Genomic DNA, 17,625 nt, shown 5'->3' with positions numbered 1-17,625 from the left:
TTGCTAATTGGGTGAGAGTGGCTGTAATTGGTTTTGTTGGCACCGACCTGGCTCACCTACCTGGGGGGAAGGGGGGCGGTGTGGATGGCTCCTAGGGAAGCCTCTGGGTCTCCGATCTGGAAAGCTGGCCAGGGATGGGATGGGGGGCAGACATTGAGGGGCTTAGGGTCAGAGGAACCTAGAGGCTATCCCCAAGGAGGGGGCAGCTGGCGTCTGGTTTCTGGGGGTTCCCATCCAGAACATCTGGGGTGGGGGAGAAGGAACTAGGAGAGCTAGCCCCAGGTCAGCAGTGACAGCCTCCCCTGCACAGCTGAGTGTGGGACCTGGGCTGGAACAAATAAATGGAAAGTGCCCAAGACAGGGTCCATGGGAGCACAAGGCAGGTGTCACTCTGGTATCCCCCTGCAGGTGCTGGTCCCTGGGTCGGCCCAGTCAGTGGTTGAGGTCTTGGCCTTGGGGCATGAGTGGGTGTGCCGAGCAGGGGGAAGGTGTGCAAAGGCATCTGGGCTGCCCTGCCCCCAGTTCGGCATAGCTGGGGCTCCCAGGGTTGCAGGGCTGTGGCCAGGGGCTGAGGCCTTCCGGCTGGCCGCTCATTAAAAGAGGATTAGGCTGGGAGCCAGGGGGCCAGCCCAGCCCCTGGGGCTTCCTCTGGGGCCCCTCACAGCTTTGGGGGAGTGAGAAAGAGGCCAGAGGCCACCCCTTCCCAGAGCCTGCGGGGGTGTCCAGTAGGGACAGCCTGGGCCCTGCCGCTGCTCTCACTGCCACTGCTGCCATACCCCTGGCTACCTCAGTTCCCCTCCTCAGGAGGTCAGGAGGGCTGTCTTTCTGGCACATGAAGCACTGACAAAGACCGAGGCCAGCACCCCTCTTTGCTCCCAGCCCATATCTCTTTGGCTCAGGGATTAGGGCTGCCCTCGCCCACACAAGGTCAGAGGTCTGAGCCAGACTGCAAGGATCTGTCGGTCACCCCCTAGAACCCAACCCTGCAGGGGGAGGTGACGCTGTCAGTCAGGGCCTACTGCTTTGTGGGGCTGTAACCAAGGGGGCGGGGTGCCCACCTCTGCTCCAAGACCCTCTGTCTGCAGCAGACCCTGCTTCCCTAGCAGCAGACCTGGTGTCCTGGAGACGGGCAGCAAGGGGTGGGGGCTATGAACACGCCTCCTCGGGGCCTGTCCTCGCCTGCTACCTCCTTTAAAGTGAGGCCTCATCAGCCGCTTCCTAGAGATGAGCAGACGAGATGCCCAGGAGCAGGCCCTGAGCACCGAACGTGTCCCTGCCTCTGGACCTTTGCCAGGCCATTCCGGGCCAGGACCCTGAGTGTCTAATGGCCATGGGAGAGTCCCAGAGGCTGGGAACGGCTGCGGAAATGAGGTGTCTGATGCCAGAAAAGGCTCTTCCTTCCCAATGACGGGAAAATCCTTCCCGGATGTCGCCCCACCCAACCTGTGCCCAGCCTGGCTGAGAGTATGGGGGTGGGGAGCCCTTCCCCAGAGACATCACCCGGGCACACCATCCTCCCTCCCCACCAAGGTCAAAGCTCATCCCACAGAACCCTCGATTGTGCCCCAGCCACTCTCCCAATATTGCCATGGCAATGGGGGAGGGGTGACACCTCTGCTATCAGAGCTAGGCCTGGGACAAGTAGGGCAGAGATGGGGACTGGCCTGACCACATGACCAGGGTCCACATCAGCCCCTCACCCACTGATGCCACCTCAGGCTCCCAGTTCCTTCTGGCCCAAGTCCCTGTGCCTTAGGAACACTGGGGCCCAGTAGGATCTGGCTCCTGCTGACTGCAGGTGTCAGAGGAGGGGACCCAGTGCTACCTGACCACCTCCTACTTTGACCCAGGCTTCTTGTAGGAACAAAGGACCCCAGACCCTTTGCCTTGTGGTGGGGTGGGGAGCGGGGCAACAGGGCACCAGTTTTGCCTCATCCCATGATATGGGGTGAGCACCACTCTTCCCTGGGCCTTAGCCTTTCTGTCTGAAACTAGGGGTGCAGGTCCTGTCACAGAAACCATTATTTCGATTTTTTCCTACAATCTGTGGTGAGTGAGGTTAGCAGTCTGGCCATGAGTTGATGAGGTTGGAGCCCTGTACCTCATTTGCTCTGGGACCCCCAAAACTCCCACCCCTCTTTGCCTTGGTTTCCCCTCCTGTAGGCTGGGTTTGGAGGAATGATTCCGGATTTAGTTCTGCTTCCATGGGTTGGGGGTGGAGTGGGGACACACTGGAGTTGGGGGTGGGGGCTGAGTCAACAGGAAGCCCCCACCCCCATGGTCCCCTCTGCTCCCCACTCCAGCACTAGGAAATAGGGTAGCTAGGATGGCAATGGGGGGTGGGCGTCCTCCAAGAGACAGTGACATCTGGCAGCCTGCTTCCTCGGGGGAAGAACTTGGGACCCCATCCCACTCGTCTCTCCCCTCAAGGCATGAAGGATGGGTTGGGGGAGACCCGAGGAATGGCTGGCGTCAACCTCTCCCTGAGATCAGAGCAGGACCCCCACCTGGGGTCACTTTGACTGTCAGTACTAGGAGGGTCTGAGGGATGATCTAGAGTGGAAAATGAGGCTCAGAGCGCCCCAAGTGGGGTTATAAAGCTCATGCCAGAAACCCAAGCCAGAGCCAAGGATCCCTGACCCGTGGTCCCAACCTTTCCTACCCGCATGGTCTCCTGGGGGCTCCCCTCCCCTATCAGTTTCCACAGTGACTGAAGTATCGTGTCCTGTGACACCAGAGACATTGACGTCATATCCCACAGCCACTGGGAGGGGTCCGAGGGTCCTGAGTCATGTACCTTGTCGATGGAGAGCGAGTCACCTTCCGGCCCTGGCCATCCTGGCAGGCAATCTCCACCACCAGGACTGGCTCCCCCGGACCTCCCCCTCCTTCAGCCACAGGCCCAGGTGGACACCCCCCATGCACTCTGGCACATCACTTCCCTTCCCTGTGTCCTGGATGTTGTGAGCACAGGGCTTGGCACAGAGCGGGTGCTTGATGACTGGCAGAGGCTCTCTCCATGCCCACGTCCCAGGACAGACTGGGGGGAGGGGGACAGAGGGTGCAGAGGCAGGACTCAGCTCAAGGCTCATCTCCTGCCCCCCATCCAGGACTCAGTTTCCTGATCTGCTGAGTGTTTGCTAACCTGCCTTTCCCACAGATGAAGCTGGAGCCTGGGAGTGCTGGGGCTGTGGGAGCGGGTCGGGGGCTCTTAGGCCTGGAGTCCTGGCACGGCAGAGGGGGAGGGTGCAGATTATAGAGGCCCAAGGCTGGGCAGGGGTGGAAGGTAGGGATTATGGCTGATTGGGTCCCTGGGGCCTAGATGTCTGAAGCTTCCCCCTCCTTGAGTGCCTGTGTCTGAAGGTGTCCACGTAAGCCTGTCGCTTCTGCCTCCAGTGCCCCCTAAGTGCCCCATAGCCCAGCGGGACGGGTAAGGGCACAACCAAGGCCATGCCCCCAGCCAGTGTATAAATAACCCCTGGCAGGCTGTCCCAGCCTGGGGGCGCTCCACTGGCAGCCCCACTTCCTCTCTGGCCACTTCCCAGCCCAGAGGGTGGGGGAGTGTTTACTTTCCTGTTGTCACTGTGGCTGGGTGGCCAGGCAGGGGACTCTGAGTGGCCCGACAACAGGTGCAGGACAGGTGCCCTGGCTGCCCTGCCCAGGACTTCAGAGGCGCCGGCGGACAGGCGGGTGAGGCCATAGCCAGGCAGGGATCGGCCCTTTGATCCCTCGGCGTCCCTTCGTCCCAGTGGTTGGCCAAGGTCATCACCTGTATTCCCTTGTCACTGCATAGTCAGGACTGGGCAGGACAAGGCCCTTGCTTGCCCCCCAGCCCCTCAGAGTGAGGCCCTGGTCCTAGATGTGGGCTCTAGATGCCGGCTGTGGGAACCCCCGGCCCCAGCCCACCTCTGCCCTGCGTGGCCATCTCAGCACGTCCTGCAGCTCCTGTCTGATGCTGCTCTCAGACAAAGCCCCTCCAGGGTCCCCGGCACACCAGCAGGGGTCAGTCGGGGCCAGCCAGGCCAGTGAGGGACGGCTGCCCTGAGTGGAGGGTGACTTTGACTGATGGGATGGGGCCACCTGCTGGGCCCACCTTCAGGCTGTGTCCAGGGCCTCAGGGTCCAGCTGTTCTCCCCCTCCAGGTGCCTTGGGGCCTGGCCCAGGCCTCCCCCTTGAGTGTCCCACCTGTGACATGGGTTACCAGCTGTGGGGAGGGGGGATGGGACATGAGTGATCCCCTTGGTCGGGGCCTCATCCGACTGAGGCAGGACGCGTGTGCATACGTGTGCCATGTGTATACACTCCTGTGCTCTTCTGTGTGCTGCCATGTGAAGCCCCCTGTGCGTGTGAATATTCATTTCTCCTTACAATGTTCTCTCTCCTCCTGAGCTAAAAATAGCTGGGGGTGGGTGGAGAAGGGGCTTGCCAAGGGGACCCCTTAGCTCTCCCCCTCCAGAAGCCGGTTTCCAAGCTTCGTGGAGTCCCGTGTCTGTCATCAGCCTGTCAGTGGCTGAGCTCCATCCTGTCCTTCATCCCCAAGAGGGAGGACTTTCCCCAGCATCTTGGGAGTGGGAGGGTGAAGCTGCTGGACTCATGCAGAAGAGAAAACAGAGGACCCAGCTGGACCCTGCCCCCAGCCCCCAGCCCAATGACACTGTAGCACCAGGGGGAGAGCCTCTTTCCCAGAAATGACTGTCCCTGATAGATTCAAAGAGTTCTACCATTAGCAGCCTTGTGGGGCCTGGGGGAAGCTGGGTGTCTGTAGGGCAGTGTGGCTCCAGCAAGGCTTTCCTGGCTAACCCACCTCAGACCGAGGGGGGACCTTGCTGTGCACCAGCTGTGCCCTCTGCCTGGGTGGCAGCTGGGGTGAGGACAGGGCATGCGGGCTCCACGCCAGCGTCTGTGGGCTATCTCAGATAGACCTGGCCCTGCTCCCACCTGCTCATTAGCCCCTCCAGGCCCCTGCGGGAAGCCATCCCCACCCTGAGTGTGTGAGCATCAACCCCCACCTGAGCAAAGATTCTTTGATGCTGCCACACACCTTGGCCCACACCCACTGCCTTTTCATTGGGACCCTGAGCTGGCGAGGGCTGTCTGTGAATCAGGGGTTTAGCTTTGGGTGTGGCCCCTTCCTTGGCCTACCTGTCCTACTTTCTTCTGCCAACCTGTCTGGGACTGGAGAGGGAGCTAAGTAGGCCCTGGGAGGGGAACCGGAAGCTTAAGACCAGGTCCTAACTGGTGCCCTGTCCTCCACCCACAGAGCTTAAGGCCACGGGCACCGCCCACTTCTTCAACTTTCTGCTCAACACAACCGACTACCGAATCCTGCTCAAGGATGAGGACCACGACCGCATGTATGTGGGCAGCAAGGACTATGTGCTGTCCCTGGATCTGCACGACATCAACCGCGAGCCCCTCATTGTAAGGGCCAGCCCAGGTGTGGGGCGTGGCGGGTGGGGGGTGTGGAGCCCCAGGGCTCAGGGCCCGGCCAGCAGGCTGCACCGTCTGACTCCCATCTCCGGCAGATCCACTGGGCGGCCTCCCCACAGCGCATTGAGGAGTGCGTGCTCTCAGGCAAGGACGGCAATGTGAGTGTAGAGGGAAGGGGCGGGTGACCCCAGAGAGGGAACAGGGCCAGGCAGGTGTCTGGCCGTCTACACAACTTTCTGTCTGGCCCCAGGGTGAGTGCGGGAACTTCGTCAGGCTCATCCAGCCCTGGAACCGAACACACCTGTATGTGTGCGGGACAGGTGCCTACAACCCCATGTGCACCTACGTGAACCGCGGCCGCCGAGCCCAGGTAAGTCCCATCTGCCCTGCCCCCATGCTGCCCCCACTGGTGGCTGCAACCCAGGGTCCTGATGGGAGGATGGGCTTGAGCCCCAGCCCTGCCACTTCCAAGCCCTGTGACCTTGGGTGAGTGACTTCTTTCACCCCGCTTAGCCTCAGTTTCTTCATTTGAAAATGGGGCTAACGGCTGCCTTTCTCACAGGTCGGTGTGAGGAGGAGGCAGTGAGCTAATGCTCCCAAAGCTCTTAGCGCTGTGCCTGGCACATAGTAAGCACTCACTCGATACATGGCACCGGCTCTCTTGGCTATGCCTGTGGACAGTGCCCCTGTGGCCAAGCCAGGGGGCCTGGCAGGGGCCTCTGCGTCGGGAGGCTGGACGTCTGGGTTAGCTTCTGCCGTGTGCCCTAAGGGAGAGCCGTCTCCCTCCCCCAGGTCCAGGGGGTTGGGAGGAGCTGCCCCTTCCCCAGCTCTGCCCCCGCCTGCTTCTGCCCTTTTCCATCTCCATGTAGGCATGTGTGTGAGCTGGTGTGACCTTGTGGGGCATGTGTGAGAGCGACTGCACCTAAGGGGCACGTGTGCGCAGGTGTGCGCCGAGCCTGTGTGTGTGTGTGCACGTACACGAGCAGAGACATACTCTGAGAGCCCACGCGCTCACGTGTGTTCCTGGCCTGTGTGGTGTGAGAGGCTGGCAGCCCAAGCCCTCTCCCCCAGCCCCTGCCACCCCCAGCTCTAACCCCTGTTCCTCGTCTTCTCAGGCCACACCATGGACCCCCCAGACGGAGGTGGTCAGAGGCCGCGGCAGCAGAGCCACGGATGGTGCCCTCCGCCCGACGCCCACAGCCCCACGCCAGGTGGGCCTCATCCCTCCAGGCCTTTGCCAGGCAGCACTGCCTGTGAGCTGAACTCTCCCTGGGCCTGCACGCCAGGCTAGCCTCCCCAGCCTCCCCTCTACCTCTGTGCCCCACCCATCCTACCCCTTCCCCTGCAGTGCCCTCAGGCTCAGAAGGCATTCCCAGCTGGATTCATGTCAGCCTCAGTGTGACCCCTGCAGGCAAGAAATCATGAAGCCACCAGGTGGGGAAGACAGAAGCCCTGGGGACAGCTGTGCCTCAGCCCTCAGACCACGTGTATAGACACACAAGAGCACACACCAACACGCACTTGGCACCCCTTACTCAGCACCCAGAGTGGGAATGTGGCACATTCGTGCAGTCTGACATATCACTCCCAGGTGTCCAGGCCCCCGTCCCCCATGGGACATCCAGTGGACACAGTGTCCTGCACACTCACGTGCTTGGGGCTCTCTTCTCGTGGGGTGGTGTCTGTCCACTAGTCACCACCCGGGTCTGGGCTGGGATGGCTGGGGCTGGGCAGGGGCTGCCGGTGAATGAGAGAGCGTGTGTGTCTGTGGCGGGGAGTACCGACAAGCAGGATCATTCGGATCCTGTGTGTGTGTCCAGAGTGTGAGCAGGGAGTTGTGTGTGTTGGCAGTGATGCGTGCTGAGCCGTGCGTGCAGCCCCATGTGTGCAGGAAGTCACGTGTGCAGAGTGTAACTGGAGGTGGGCCTGTGTGCACCTTCCCATCACCATCCTGCCACCTGCTGCCACCTCCTCCTGCCTCTGCTCCTCTCTCCTCTCCCCTTCCCGTCCCTTTTCCCTGCCTTTCCTTTGTGGCCCATGAGCGCATCCGGGTCCCAGTGCCTTCGCCAACCCTTCTCCTAGCATCTTCCAGGCTGGGCTGGGAGGCACAGGGGGCTTTGCGAATTCCATGTGGTCTGCCCTGAACTCCTCAACTCCTGGCTCCCTGGGGAGATAGGTGGAGCCTGAGGGCTCTGCCTAGGAGCAGAAAAAGACCATGGCCCATTGATCCATCCTGAGGACACAAAAGCCTGGGGTCACAGCAACCTCAGAGCTCTCTGGCATGGTTGGACCTGATGGAAAAGGACAGGACCCCAGGCCCCTTAGCCAGTGCCCCCTGCCCTGGCCAGGTCTGCAGCCCCTCCTTGGCCCAAGGCAGGCAGCCACAGCTCAGAGAGTTGTGCCTCTGCGGCCTGTGGGGGCCTTGGCCAGAGTCTTCATGAGCCAGTTGGCATGGAGGGCTTCGGCCCCTACAAGCCCACTCCATGCCCCTCTCATGGCCCTGAGGGTGGGGCCCTCCCAGACTTGGTTCCTAGGTCTTATGTGAGACCTGGAACTAGGAAGCACTTCCCCTGGAACCCACAGCATGGCCCTGCCCTGGGACACCTGGCTGGGTGGAGTTCAAGCCCGAGGAGCTCTGAGGAGTGCAGGGGATGGGCTCGGGGTATTCCTGAGGGCCCATTCTCACCCTGGGGACCTGGGGACCTTGGGACCCTTACCCTTCCTGGCGGAGGGACTGGCCTGGCTGGTGCTGAGCCCCCTCTGCCCTGCAGGATTACATCTTCTACCTGGAGCCTGAGAGACTCGAGTCAGGGAAGGGCAAGTGTCCATACGACCCCAAGCTGGACACAGCCTCAGCCCTCATCAGTGAGTGCCCCCACCCTACCCTGGTTCTACAGTCTGAATGTGTGACCTCTGCCACTGGAGGGGGGTGTGGCACCAACACTTATACCAGGGCAGAGACCACGACCAGGCTGTCCCTGAATCCCACCATGGGACCCCACCTGCAGAGGGAGGGGGTGCAGGTCAGACCCCAGTGTGAGCTGAGAGGCAGAGACTAGGTCATCTGAGCCTCCGTCCAGGCCCTATGGATTGGGGGCTGCGGGGGCCAAGTCCTACCTTGGAACGAGTGTGTACGGGGGGTGGCATGAGGGCACTCCCATAGCACATTCCCAGTATGTCTGGAGCCTGGGAGAGGTCTGTATGGAGAGCATGTTTCTGCTCTGGGCAGGGAACTGGGGGAGTTGGGGGCTGTTCTCTAAGGAGAAGTCCTGTCTGGGGCCTCAGGAGCAGCCGCTGCCCCTAACCCCAGGGTGGGTGAGCCTGCCACTGACCCTGGCCCATGTGCTCTGCCTGCCTTCTGGCTGCCCCATCCCACCTGCCTTGCAGAGCAGCCGTTGGGCATCATGCCACCTCCAAGCCTGGGAAAGGCCCCTGGGTGAGGGAGCGGGCATTATCCCCACTCTTAGTGAGAAGGTCCTGGCCTGGTGGTAGAACCCGGACCAGACAGTCAGGTGAGGGAAGATACAGAGTGAGGGTGGTGTGCTGGAGCCAGGTAAATTGTTAAATTTTTAGAATTTTGTGAGCCAGTTGTTAAACAAAGCTATTAGATTAGTAAAATTTTAATTGTATACATTTATGATTAATATTAAAACAAAGGGCCGGGTGTGGTGGCTCACGCCTGTAATCCTAGCACTCTGGGAGGCCGAGGCAGGTGCATCGCTCGAGGTCAGGAGTTCAAGACCAGCCTGAGCAAGACCAAGACCCTGTCTCTACTAAAAATAGAAAGAAATTATCTGGCCAACTAAAATATATATAGAAAAAAAATTAGCAGGGCATGGTGGCGCATGCCTGTAGTCCCAGCTACTGGGGAGGCTGAGGCAGTAGGATCGCTTAAGCCCAGGAGTTTGAGGTTGCTGTGAGCTAGGCTGACGCCATGGCACTCACTCTAGCCAGGGCAACAAAGTGACACTCTGTCTTTTTTTTTTTTTTTTTTTTGAGACAGAGTCTCACTTTGTTGCCCGGGCTAGAGTGCCATGGTGTCAGCCTAGCTCACAGCAACCTCAAACTCCTGGGTTTAAGCGATCCTACTGCCTCAGCCTCCCGAGTAGCTGGGACTACAGGCATGTGCCACCATGCCCGGCTAATTTTTTCTATATATATTTTTAGTTGTCCAGATAATTTTTATTTCTATTTTTAGTAGAGACGGGGTCTCGCTCAGGCTGGTCTTGAACTCCTGACCTCGAGCGATCCACCCGCCTTGGCCTCCCAGAGGGCTAGGATTACAGGCGTGAGCCACCACGCCCGGCCTTACACTCTGTCTTAAAAAAAAAAAAATATATTAAAACAAAGGTAACAAGAATAACAAAAGGTAAAAGATACTCAACTCATTACAGGCATACCTCGGAGATATTGCAGGTTGGGTTCTAGGCCACCACAATAAAGTGGATATCGCAATAAAGCGAGTCACATGAATTTTTTGGTTTCCCAGTGCATATAAAAGTTATCTTTATACTGTGTTGTACTCTATGAAGTGTGCAGTAGCATTATGTCTAAAAATGCACATACCTTAATAAAAATTACCTTATTGCTAAAAAATGCTAGCGATCATCTGAGCCTTCAGCAGGCCATGCTCTTTTGCTGGTGGAGGGTCTTGCCTCAGTGTTGATGGCTGCTGACTGATCATCCTGGCGGTTGCTGGAGGCTGGGGTAGCTATGGTGATTTCTTAAAATAAGACAACAGTGAAGATTGCCGCATTGATTGACTCTTCCTTTCATGAAAGATTTCTCTAGCATGTGATGCTGTTTGATAGCACTTGACCCACAGTAGAACTTCTTTCAAAATTAGTCAGTCCTCTCAAATCATGCTGCTGTTTTATCTACTATGTTTATGTAATTTTCTAAATCCTTGGTTTTCATTTCAACAATGTTCACGGCATCTTCACCAGAGGCAGGTTCCATTTCAAAAAACCACTTTCTTTGCTCATTCATAAGAAGCAACTTCTCATCCATTCAAGTTTTGTCATGATGGCAGCAATTCAGTCACATCTTCAGGCTCCACTTCTAGTTCTCTTGCTATTTCCACCCCATCTGGCGGTACTTCTTCCATGGAAGTCTTGAACCTCTCAAAGTCGTGAGGGTTGGAATCCACTTCTTCCAAACTCCTGTTAACATTGATATTTTGACCTCCTCTCATGAATCATGAATGTTCTTAGTGGCATCTAGAATGGTGAATCCTTTCCAGAAGGTTTTCAATTTTCTTTGCCCACATCCATCAAAGGAATCACAATCTATGACAGCTATAGCCTTAGGAAATGTATTTCTTCAGTAATAAGACTTGAAAGTTGAAATTATTCCATGATCCATGGGCTACAGAATGGACGTTGTGTTAACAGGCATGAAAACAACGTTCATCTCCTTGTACATCTCCATCACAGCTCTTGGGGTGACCAGGTGCATTGTTAATGAGCAGTTACATTTTGATTTTTTTTTTTTTTTTTTTTTGAGACAGAGTCTCACTCTGTTGCCCGGGCTAGAGTGAGTGCCATGGCGTCAGCCTAGCTCACAGCAACCTCAAACTCCTGGGCTTAAGCGATCCTACTGCCTCAGCCTCCCAAGTAGCTGGGACTACAGGCTTGCGCCACCATGCCCAGCTAATTTTTTCTATATATATTTTTAGTTGGCCAGGTAATTTCTTTCTATTTTTAGTAGAGACGAGGTCTCGGTCTTGCTGAGGCTGGTCTTGAACTCCTGACCTCGAGCGATCCACCCGCCTTGGCCTCCCAGAGTGGTAGGATTACAGGCGTGAGCCACCGCGCCCAGCCAGCAGTTACATTTTGAAAGAAATCTTTCTTTCTGAGCAGTTCTCAACAGTAGAGTTAAAATATTCAGTAAACCATGTTGTAAACAGATGTGTAGATATCCAGGCTTTGTTGTTCTTTTTATAGAATATAGGCAAAATAGATTTGGCATAATTCTTAAGGGCCCTAGGATTTTCAGAATGGTAAATGAGCATTGGCTTCAACTTAAAGTAAGTAGCTGCACTGGCCCTTAACAAGAGAGTTAGCCTGTCCTTTGAAACTTTGAAGCCAGGCATTGAATTCTCCTCTCTAGCTATGAAAGCTGCAGATGGCATTTTATTCCAATATTATCTACATTGAAAATCTGTTGCTTAGGCTGGGCATGGTGGTTCATGCCTGTAATCCTAGCACTCTGTGAGGCCGAGGCGGGTGCATCGTTTGAACTCAGGAGTTCAAGACCAGCCTGAGCAAGAGCGAGACCCTGTCTCTACTAAAAAAAATAGAAAGAAATTAGCTGGACAACTAAAAATATATAGAAAAATTAGCCGGGCGTGGTGGCGCATGCCTGTAGTCCCAGCTACTCAGGAGGCTGTGACAGGAGGATCGCTTGAGCCCAGGAGTTTGAGGTTGCTGTGTGCTAGGCTGACACCACAGCACTCTAGCCCGGGCAACAGAGTGAGACTCTGTCTCAAAAAAAAAAGAAAAGAAAGAAAGAAAAAGAAAACCTGTTGCTTAGAGTGGCCATCTTCATCAATGATCTTAGCTAGATGTGCTGGATCAGGAGTGGGGAACCTTTTCGTGCTGAAAGGCCACATTAATTTAGCTGTAATCAAATAAAGCCACATTCAAGAAACTTCAATTAGATATACTTAAAAATGTACATTATGTTGTAAAAATCTAACTACTATGTACTTAATAATTTCAAAAAATGAAAACTGTTCATTTTAAAGTTAACTTACCTTTTAATGACTTTGTTATGTCTTCCTTTTGTTGGAAAGCATTTGAATATTTGGTTGCAGCATGGAGGTCTGATTTCAGTTGATCTTCTAGATGGTTATTAGTTATTTGTGACTTTAAGGGTGTTTAAGGATGTCTTGATTTGGGTTAGGTAGGAGAATGTAGATTCGCAGCAATAAGTGGTTGAAAAGCAAGAAAGCATTTTTGGGGCATGTTGCTGAAGGCATGGGTATTCTACCGCATTTTTCCATGTTTCAACTGGATCTTTCTTAGCATCAAACAATGACTTTAAAATGTCATCTACTGAGAGCTCAATCAATTCCATCTCTTTAGCTCTTTAGGTGGCCTTGGTGATATCAACTAGGTGGGGCTGAAATGCTAATTTGAGTGTGATGCCATGATTCTCAAAGTCAGTGAACCTTTCGTTTTATTCTCCAATTAATAGGCCTATAACAGCTGTGTATTCTTCAAATGATTTGAATTTTTCATCCTGCACATCAATGACCTTTGCTAACTGGGGAAAATGTTCATCCAAAATTTCCTTTTGAAAGAAGTGTTTTGAAAAAAGATAGTTTTTTTCAAAGAGCTTGGATTTTTTGCCACATATTATATATAGACTTAGTTTTACCTTGCAAAGAAATATTCAAGTCATTTTGATTTGACATGATATCAAAATGTCAAAAGCCAAACAGAAAATGCAACAGAAATGCTATATTCCTATAGAAATCTTCTTTCAATAAGTCACATTGCTGATTCTGTTCTTCATAAAATGTAACTATTCTTGCAGAGATAAAATTTTAGCTAATACCTGTTCCTATGATAGCCAACCCACTTTAGAATGATTTAGCAAATCCATACTGAGTATGTCTTCCTTCAACTTTAGCATGTTATGAAACTGATGATGCTGTGTTGCATTTGCATGAATATAGTTAACAGTACTTATAACTTGTTGCAAAGTGTCACTTAAAATAGTAGCATTAGCACAGAGATTTTGCTGATGCAAGATACAATGAAAAGAAATGAGAACATCTGGATCTGTTAATACTTTTTTTATCTGTGCAATAAGCCCTTCATGTTTTCCTGTCATGGACGGTGCACCGTCTGTCTGTACATACACTCACTAAATTTACCAAATTCAGCTCAACTTCACAACATTTGTCTTGAAAGTTGTTGAAGGTAGCTATTCCCTGTGTTTTCTTTGCAAGAGTGCCCAAAGTGAGTAACTCTTTGTAGCAAAGAAAATCTTCTGTTATGACCCAAATGAAGTATAAAACCTATATCGAGTCTGTAGTATTAGTTGATTCATCCAATACAATTGAATAATATATATTTTCGTTTTGAAGTATTGCATGAAGTTCTGTTAAGTTGAAGGCTAATTCATGCTGCTGATCAGTTATGGTTCTCCTTGAAAGAGGCAGTTTGTACTTTGAAATGATATCCAGTCTAAGCATCTTACAACTTCACCAATGCATTCTTTCACAATTTCCACATCACTGAATGGCTTCCCTTTCTTCCCAAGTATATAAGCTACTTTATAAGTTGGTTCAGTGGCATTATTTCCAGGTCTTATCACTGCTTGAAAGAATTGTCTTTGCTTTTGCTTTTCATCTTTTAATTTCTGCAATACAACCTTTCATGCCTCTCCCTCTAATTTAAAATATCTGTGGTCCTTATGGGTGTTATAATGCTGATGAGTATTGAATTTCTTAAATGTTGATATTGCAGTATCACAAAGCAAGCAAATCATCTTATCTTTAGCAGAAACAAGATAATATTACAATTCCCAATCCTCATTAAAAAATCTGTTTTTGGCCAGGTGCAGTGGCTCATGCCTGTAATCCTAGCACTCTGGGAGGCCAAGGCAGGAGGAGTGCTTGAGCTCAGAAGTTCAAGACCAGCCTGAGCAAGAGCGAGACCCTGTCTTTACTAAAAATAGAAAAATTAGTCAGGCACAGCAGTGTGAGCCTATAGTCCCAGCTGCTTGGGAGGCTGAGGCAGGAGGATCACTTGAGCTCAGGAGTTTGAGGTTGCAGTGAGCTATGATCACACCACTGCACTCTAGCCTGGACAACAGAGTGAGACCCTGTCTCAAAAAAAAAAAAAAAACAACAACAATCTGTTTTCTTCCTTCCGTGTTCTCTTTGTCTTTGACATGATGGGCTGTTAAGCAGACAGAATTAAAAAATCCTGTCAAAGTGTGCAACTATTCACAAATTCCACTTCAAACAGAAACACAGTGCACCTTTGTCAAAATCTGATAACAGACTAGTGTGCTCAACCCCCATAAACTCTTGCCATCCAGCCTTGTGCGGTAGCAGTGCCAGTCAGGCAGGGGAGGTTAGAACTAAATGATGAACGTAGCAGCTGTCAAATTAGCCCTTAAGGCTTACTAATGTTCTAACTGTGCCAGTCAATCTGGGAGGATTATCTCACTGAAACTTATTTTATTCTTTGGTATTTTAATTATATGTTCATTTTAAAAATAAAATAAGTCCGGGCGCGGTGGCTCACGCCTGTAATCCTAGCACTCTGGGAGGCCGAGGCGGGTGGATCGTTTGAGCTCAGGAGTTTGAGACCAGCCTGAGCAAGAGCAAGACCCCGTCTCTACTAAAAAAATAGAAAGAAATTATATAGACAACTAAAAATATATATAGAAAAAATTAGCCGGGCATGGTGGCGCATGTCTGTAATCCCAGCTACTCGGGAGGCTGAGGCAGGAGGATCACTTGAGCCCAGGAGTTTGAGGTTGCTGTGAGCTAGGCTGATGCCACGGCACTCTAGCCTGGGCAACAGAGTGAGACTCTGTCTCAAAAATAAATAAATAAAAATAAAATAAAATAAGAATATAAAAGACAAACAAAAATGTACTACTAAAAATAAAGGGATTTGTTCCGTAAAATTTAGATTCAACCAAAAGGCCACACTTAAGAACCCAGAAGGCCACATGTTCCCCACCCCTCTTCTGGATAACTTGCTGCAGCTTCTCCGTCAGCACTTGCTGCTGCACCTTGCACTTTTATGCTATGGAGATGGCTTCTTTCCATAAACCTCATGAACCAACCTCTGCTAGCTTCCACTTTTCTTCTATAGCTTCTTCATCTCTCTTGGCCTTCACAGAATTGAAGAGAGTTAGGGCCTTGCTTTGGATTAGGCTTTGGCTTAAGGCAATATTGTGGCTGGTTTGATCTATCCAGACCACCAAACTTTCTCCATAGCAGCAATAAGGCTGTTTGGCTCTCATATCATTTGTGGGTTCACTGGAGTAGCACTTTTCGTTTCCTTCAAGAACCTGCATTCACAGCTTGGCTAACTGGTGCAAGAGACCTAGCTTTTGGCCTATCTCAGCTTTCGACGTGCCTTCCTCACTAAGCTTAATCATTTCTAGTTTTTGATTTAAAGTGAGAGATCTGTGACTCTTCCTTTCACTTGAACACTTAGAGACCATTATAGGGTTATTAATTAGCCTAATTTCAATATTGACATGTCTCATGGAATAGGAGAGGGAGATGGGGGAATGGTGGCCAGTGAAGCAGTGACACATTTATTAGGTTTGTTGTCTTATGTGGGTGCAGTTTGTGGCACTCCAAAACAATTGCAGTAGTAATACCAAAGATCACTGATCACAGGTCACCATAACAGATATCATAATAATGAAAAAGTTTGACATACTGTGAGAATTATCAAAATGCGACAGAGACATGAAGTGAGCACATGCTGTTGAAAAATGGTGCCGATAAATTTGCTCAAGTCAGGTTGCCCAGACCCTCATTTTGAAAAGAACACACAGTATCTGTGAAGCACAATAAAGCAAGGCACACTAAAACAAGGTGTGCCTGTACTTCCCCATTATTTTGCTACACTTTTGTTATCTATGCTCTTGAGGTTATGCACATCTATCGTATCTGTGGGGTAGAAATACTATACCGTGGTGTTGGCAGCTCTTCCCAACTCTACTTTCAGTGACCTCAGGCTGGCAGCATTTACACCACAGGGGTTGGCTATTGCTCCTGATCCAAGCCAATTGCTACTAATCCCAGCCCTCCCAGAGCCAGTCATTAATCACTGACCAGCACCTTACTGGAGATGCGAACATGCCCTGGGTAGCTTGAGGGGGAGACAGGACCCTGCACAAGAGATCATTTGTGCTGTGCCCTGCCCCTGGCGAAGGGCAGCCTCCCTGACTGACCCACTGGGCCGCCCACAGATGAGGAGCTCTATGCGGGTGTGTACATCGACTTCATGGGCACTGATGCGGCCATCTTCCGCACGCTCGGGAAGCAGACGGCCATGCGCACGGATCAGTACAACTCCCGGTGGCTCAATGGTGAGTTTAGGGGTGTGACTGGGATGTGGCAAGATCACAAGGAAGCACACATGGGGGCATCTTCAGCCTGTGACCAGCCGAGGCAGCAGTAGTTTCTTTTCTGGAGAAGAGTTGGGGCTGTTTGTGTACCGGGCGAGGGATGGCACTGGGGAAGGGCGCGCCGTCAGGGTGGCGGCTCAGCCAGCTGACCCCTGCTCACCTGCAGACCCTTCGTTCATCCACGCGGAGCTCATCCCTGACAGTGCGGAGCGCAATGACGACAAGCTCTACTTTTTCTTCCGCGAGCGGTCGGCGGAGGCGCCGCAGAGCCCGGCTGTGTATGCCCGCATCGGGCGCATCTGCCTGGTACGCGTCGGGCCCCTCGCTGCCCGTCTCCGGCCAGTCCCGGCCCTGTCAGCCCTGCGCCAGCTGGGTCTTGGGGTCGACTGGCTGTCTGACCCGGCCTCCTCCCCCTACCTCCAGAACGACGATGGCGGTCACTGCTGCCTGGTCAACAAGTGGAGCACGTTCCTGAAGGCGCGGCTTGTCTGCTCCGTGCCCGGCGAGGACGGCATCGAGACTCACTTCGACGAGCTCCGTGAGTGCCCAGCAGGCTGCAGTGGGAGGGGTGGGGGTTGGATGGGCAGCCAGGGGGCTTCCTCCTGCCCTTGGGGGGCTTCCTCCCCTGGCAGGAGTGGGCAGGGCCCTGGGTCCTGCCTAAGGCACCCTCCCAGGACCTTCTCCCTCTGTCCCCAGAGGACGTGTTTGTCCAGCAGACCCAGGATGTGAGGAACCCTGTCATTTACGCCGTCTTTACCTCCTCGGGGTGAGGCTAGGGGCCCGGCTAGTAGTGGCAGGGTGGGGCTGGATTGGGGGTTGTGACTCGGGGAGGACCCCAGCCTGAGCTGTGGGGTGGGGGCAAGCTGGGGAGGGGCCCTAGGTCAAGGACCTGCCCGGCCCATAGCAGCAGCCTCCCCTGCATGCAGCTCCGTGTTCCGAGGCTCTGCCGTGTGCGTGTACTCCATGGCTGACATTCGCATGGTCTTCAACGGGCCCTTTGCCCACAAGGAGGGCCCCAACTACCAGTGGATGCCCTTCTCAGGGAAGATGCCCTACCCACGCCCCGGCACGGTAAGG

General features: G+C 53.1%; 1 protein-coding gene across 3 annotated transcripts in view; it reads left to right on the top strand.

The window, feature by feature from the left end:
* SEMA3F (semaphorin 3F) overlaps positions 1-17,625 on the top strand; it is a 35,762-nt gene that overhangs the window by 12,663 nt on the left and 5,474 nt on the right. For 2 of the 3 annotated variants that reach the window (XM_045530181.1, XM_045530182.1), the window contains exons 3-12: positions 5,261-5,421; positions 5,526-5,588; positions 5,681-5,800; positions 6,546-6,641; positions 8,202-8,295; positions 16,390-16,509; positions 16,715-16,854; positions 16,972-17,086; positions 17,245-17,314; positions 17,475-17,619. In XM_045530181.1, the coding sequence (XP_045386137.1) occupies positions 5,261-5,421; positions 5,526-5,588; positions 5,681-5,800; positions 6,546-6,641; positions 8,202-8,295; positions 16,390-16,509; positions 16,715-16,854; positions 16,972-17,086; positions 17,245-17,314; positions 17,475-17,619 (1,124 nt within the window). The remainder of the gene's footprint in view (positions 1-5,260; positions 5,422-5,525; positions 5,589-5,680; positions 5,801-6,545; positions 6,642-8,201; positions 8,296-16,389; positions 16,510-16,714; positions 16,855-16,971; positions 17,087-17,244; positions 17,315-17,474; positions 17,620-17,625) is intronic. The other variant, XM_045530183.1, reaches the window with a different exon arrangement.

The sequence above is a fragment of the Lemur catta genome, chromosome 18, assembly GCF_020740605.2.
Source record: "Lemur catta isolate mLemCat1 chromosome 18, mLemCat1.pri, whole genome shotgun sequence".
NCBI classification, from domain to species: Eukaryota; Metazoa; Chordata; class Mammalia; order Primates; family Lemuridae; genus Lemur; species Lemur catta.
The sequence above is the reverse complement of the archived record's forward strand: the minus strand, read 5'-3'. Positions and strand labels throughout refer to the sequence as shown.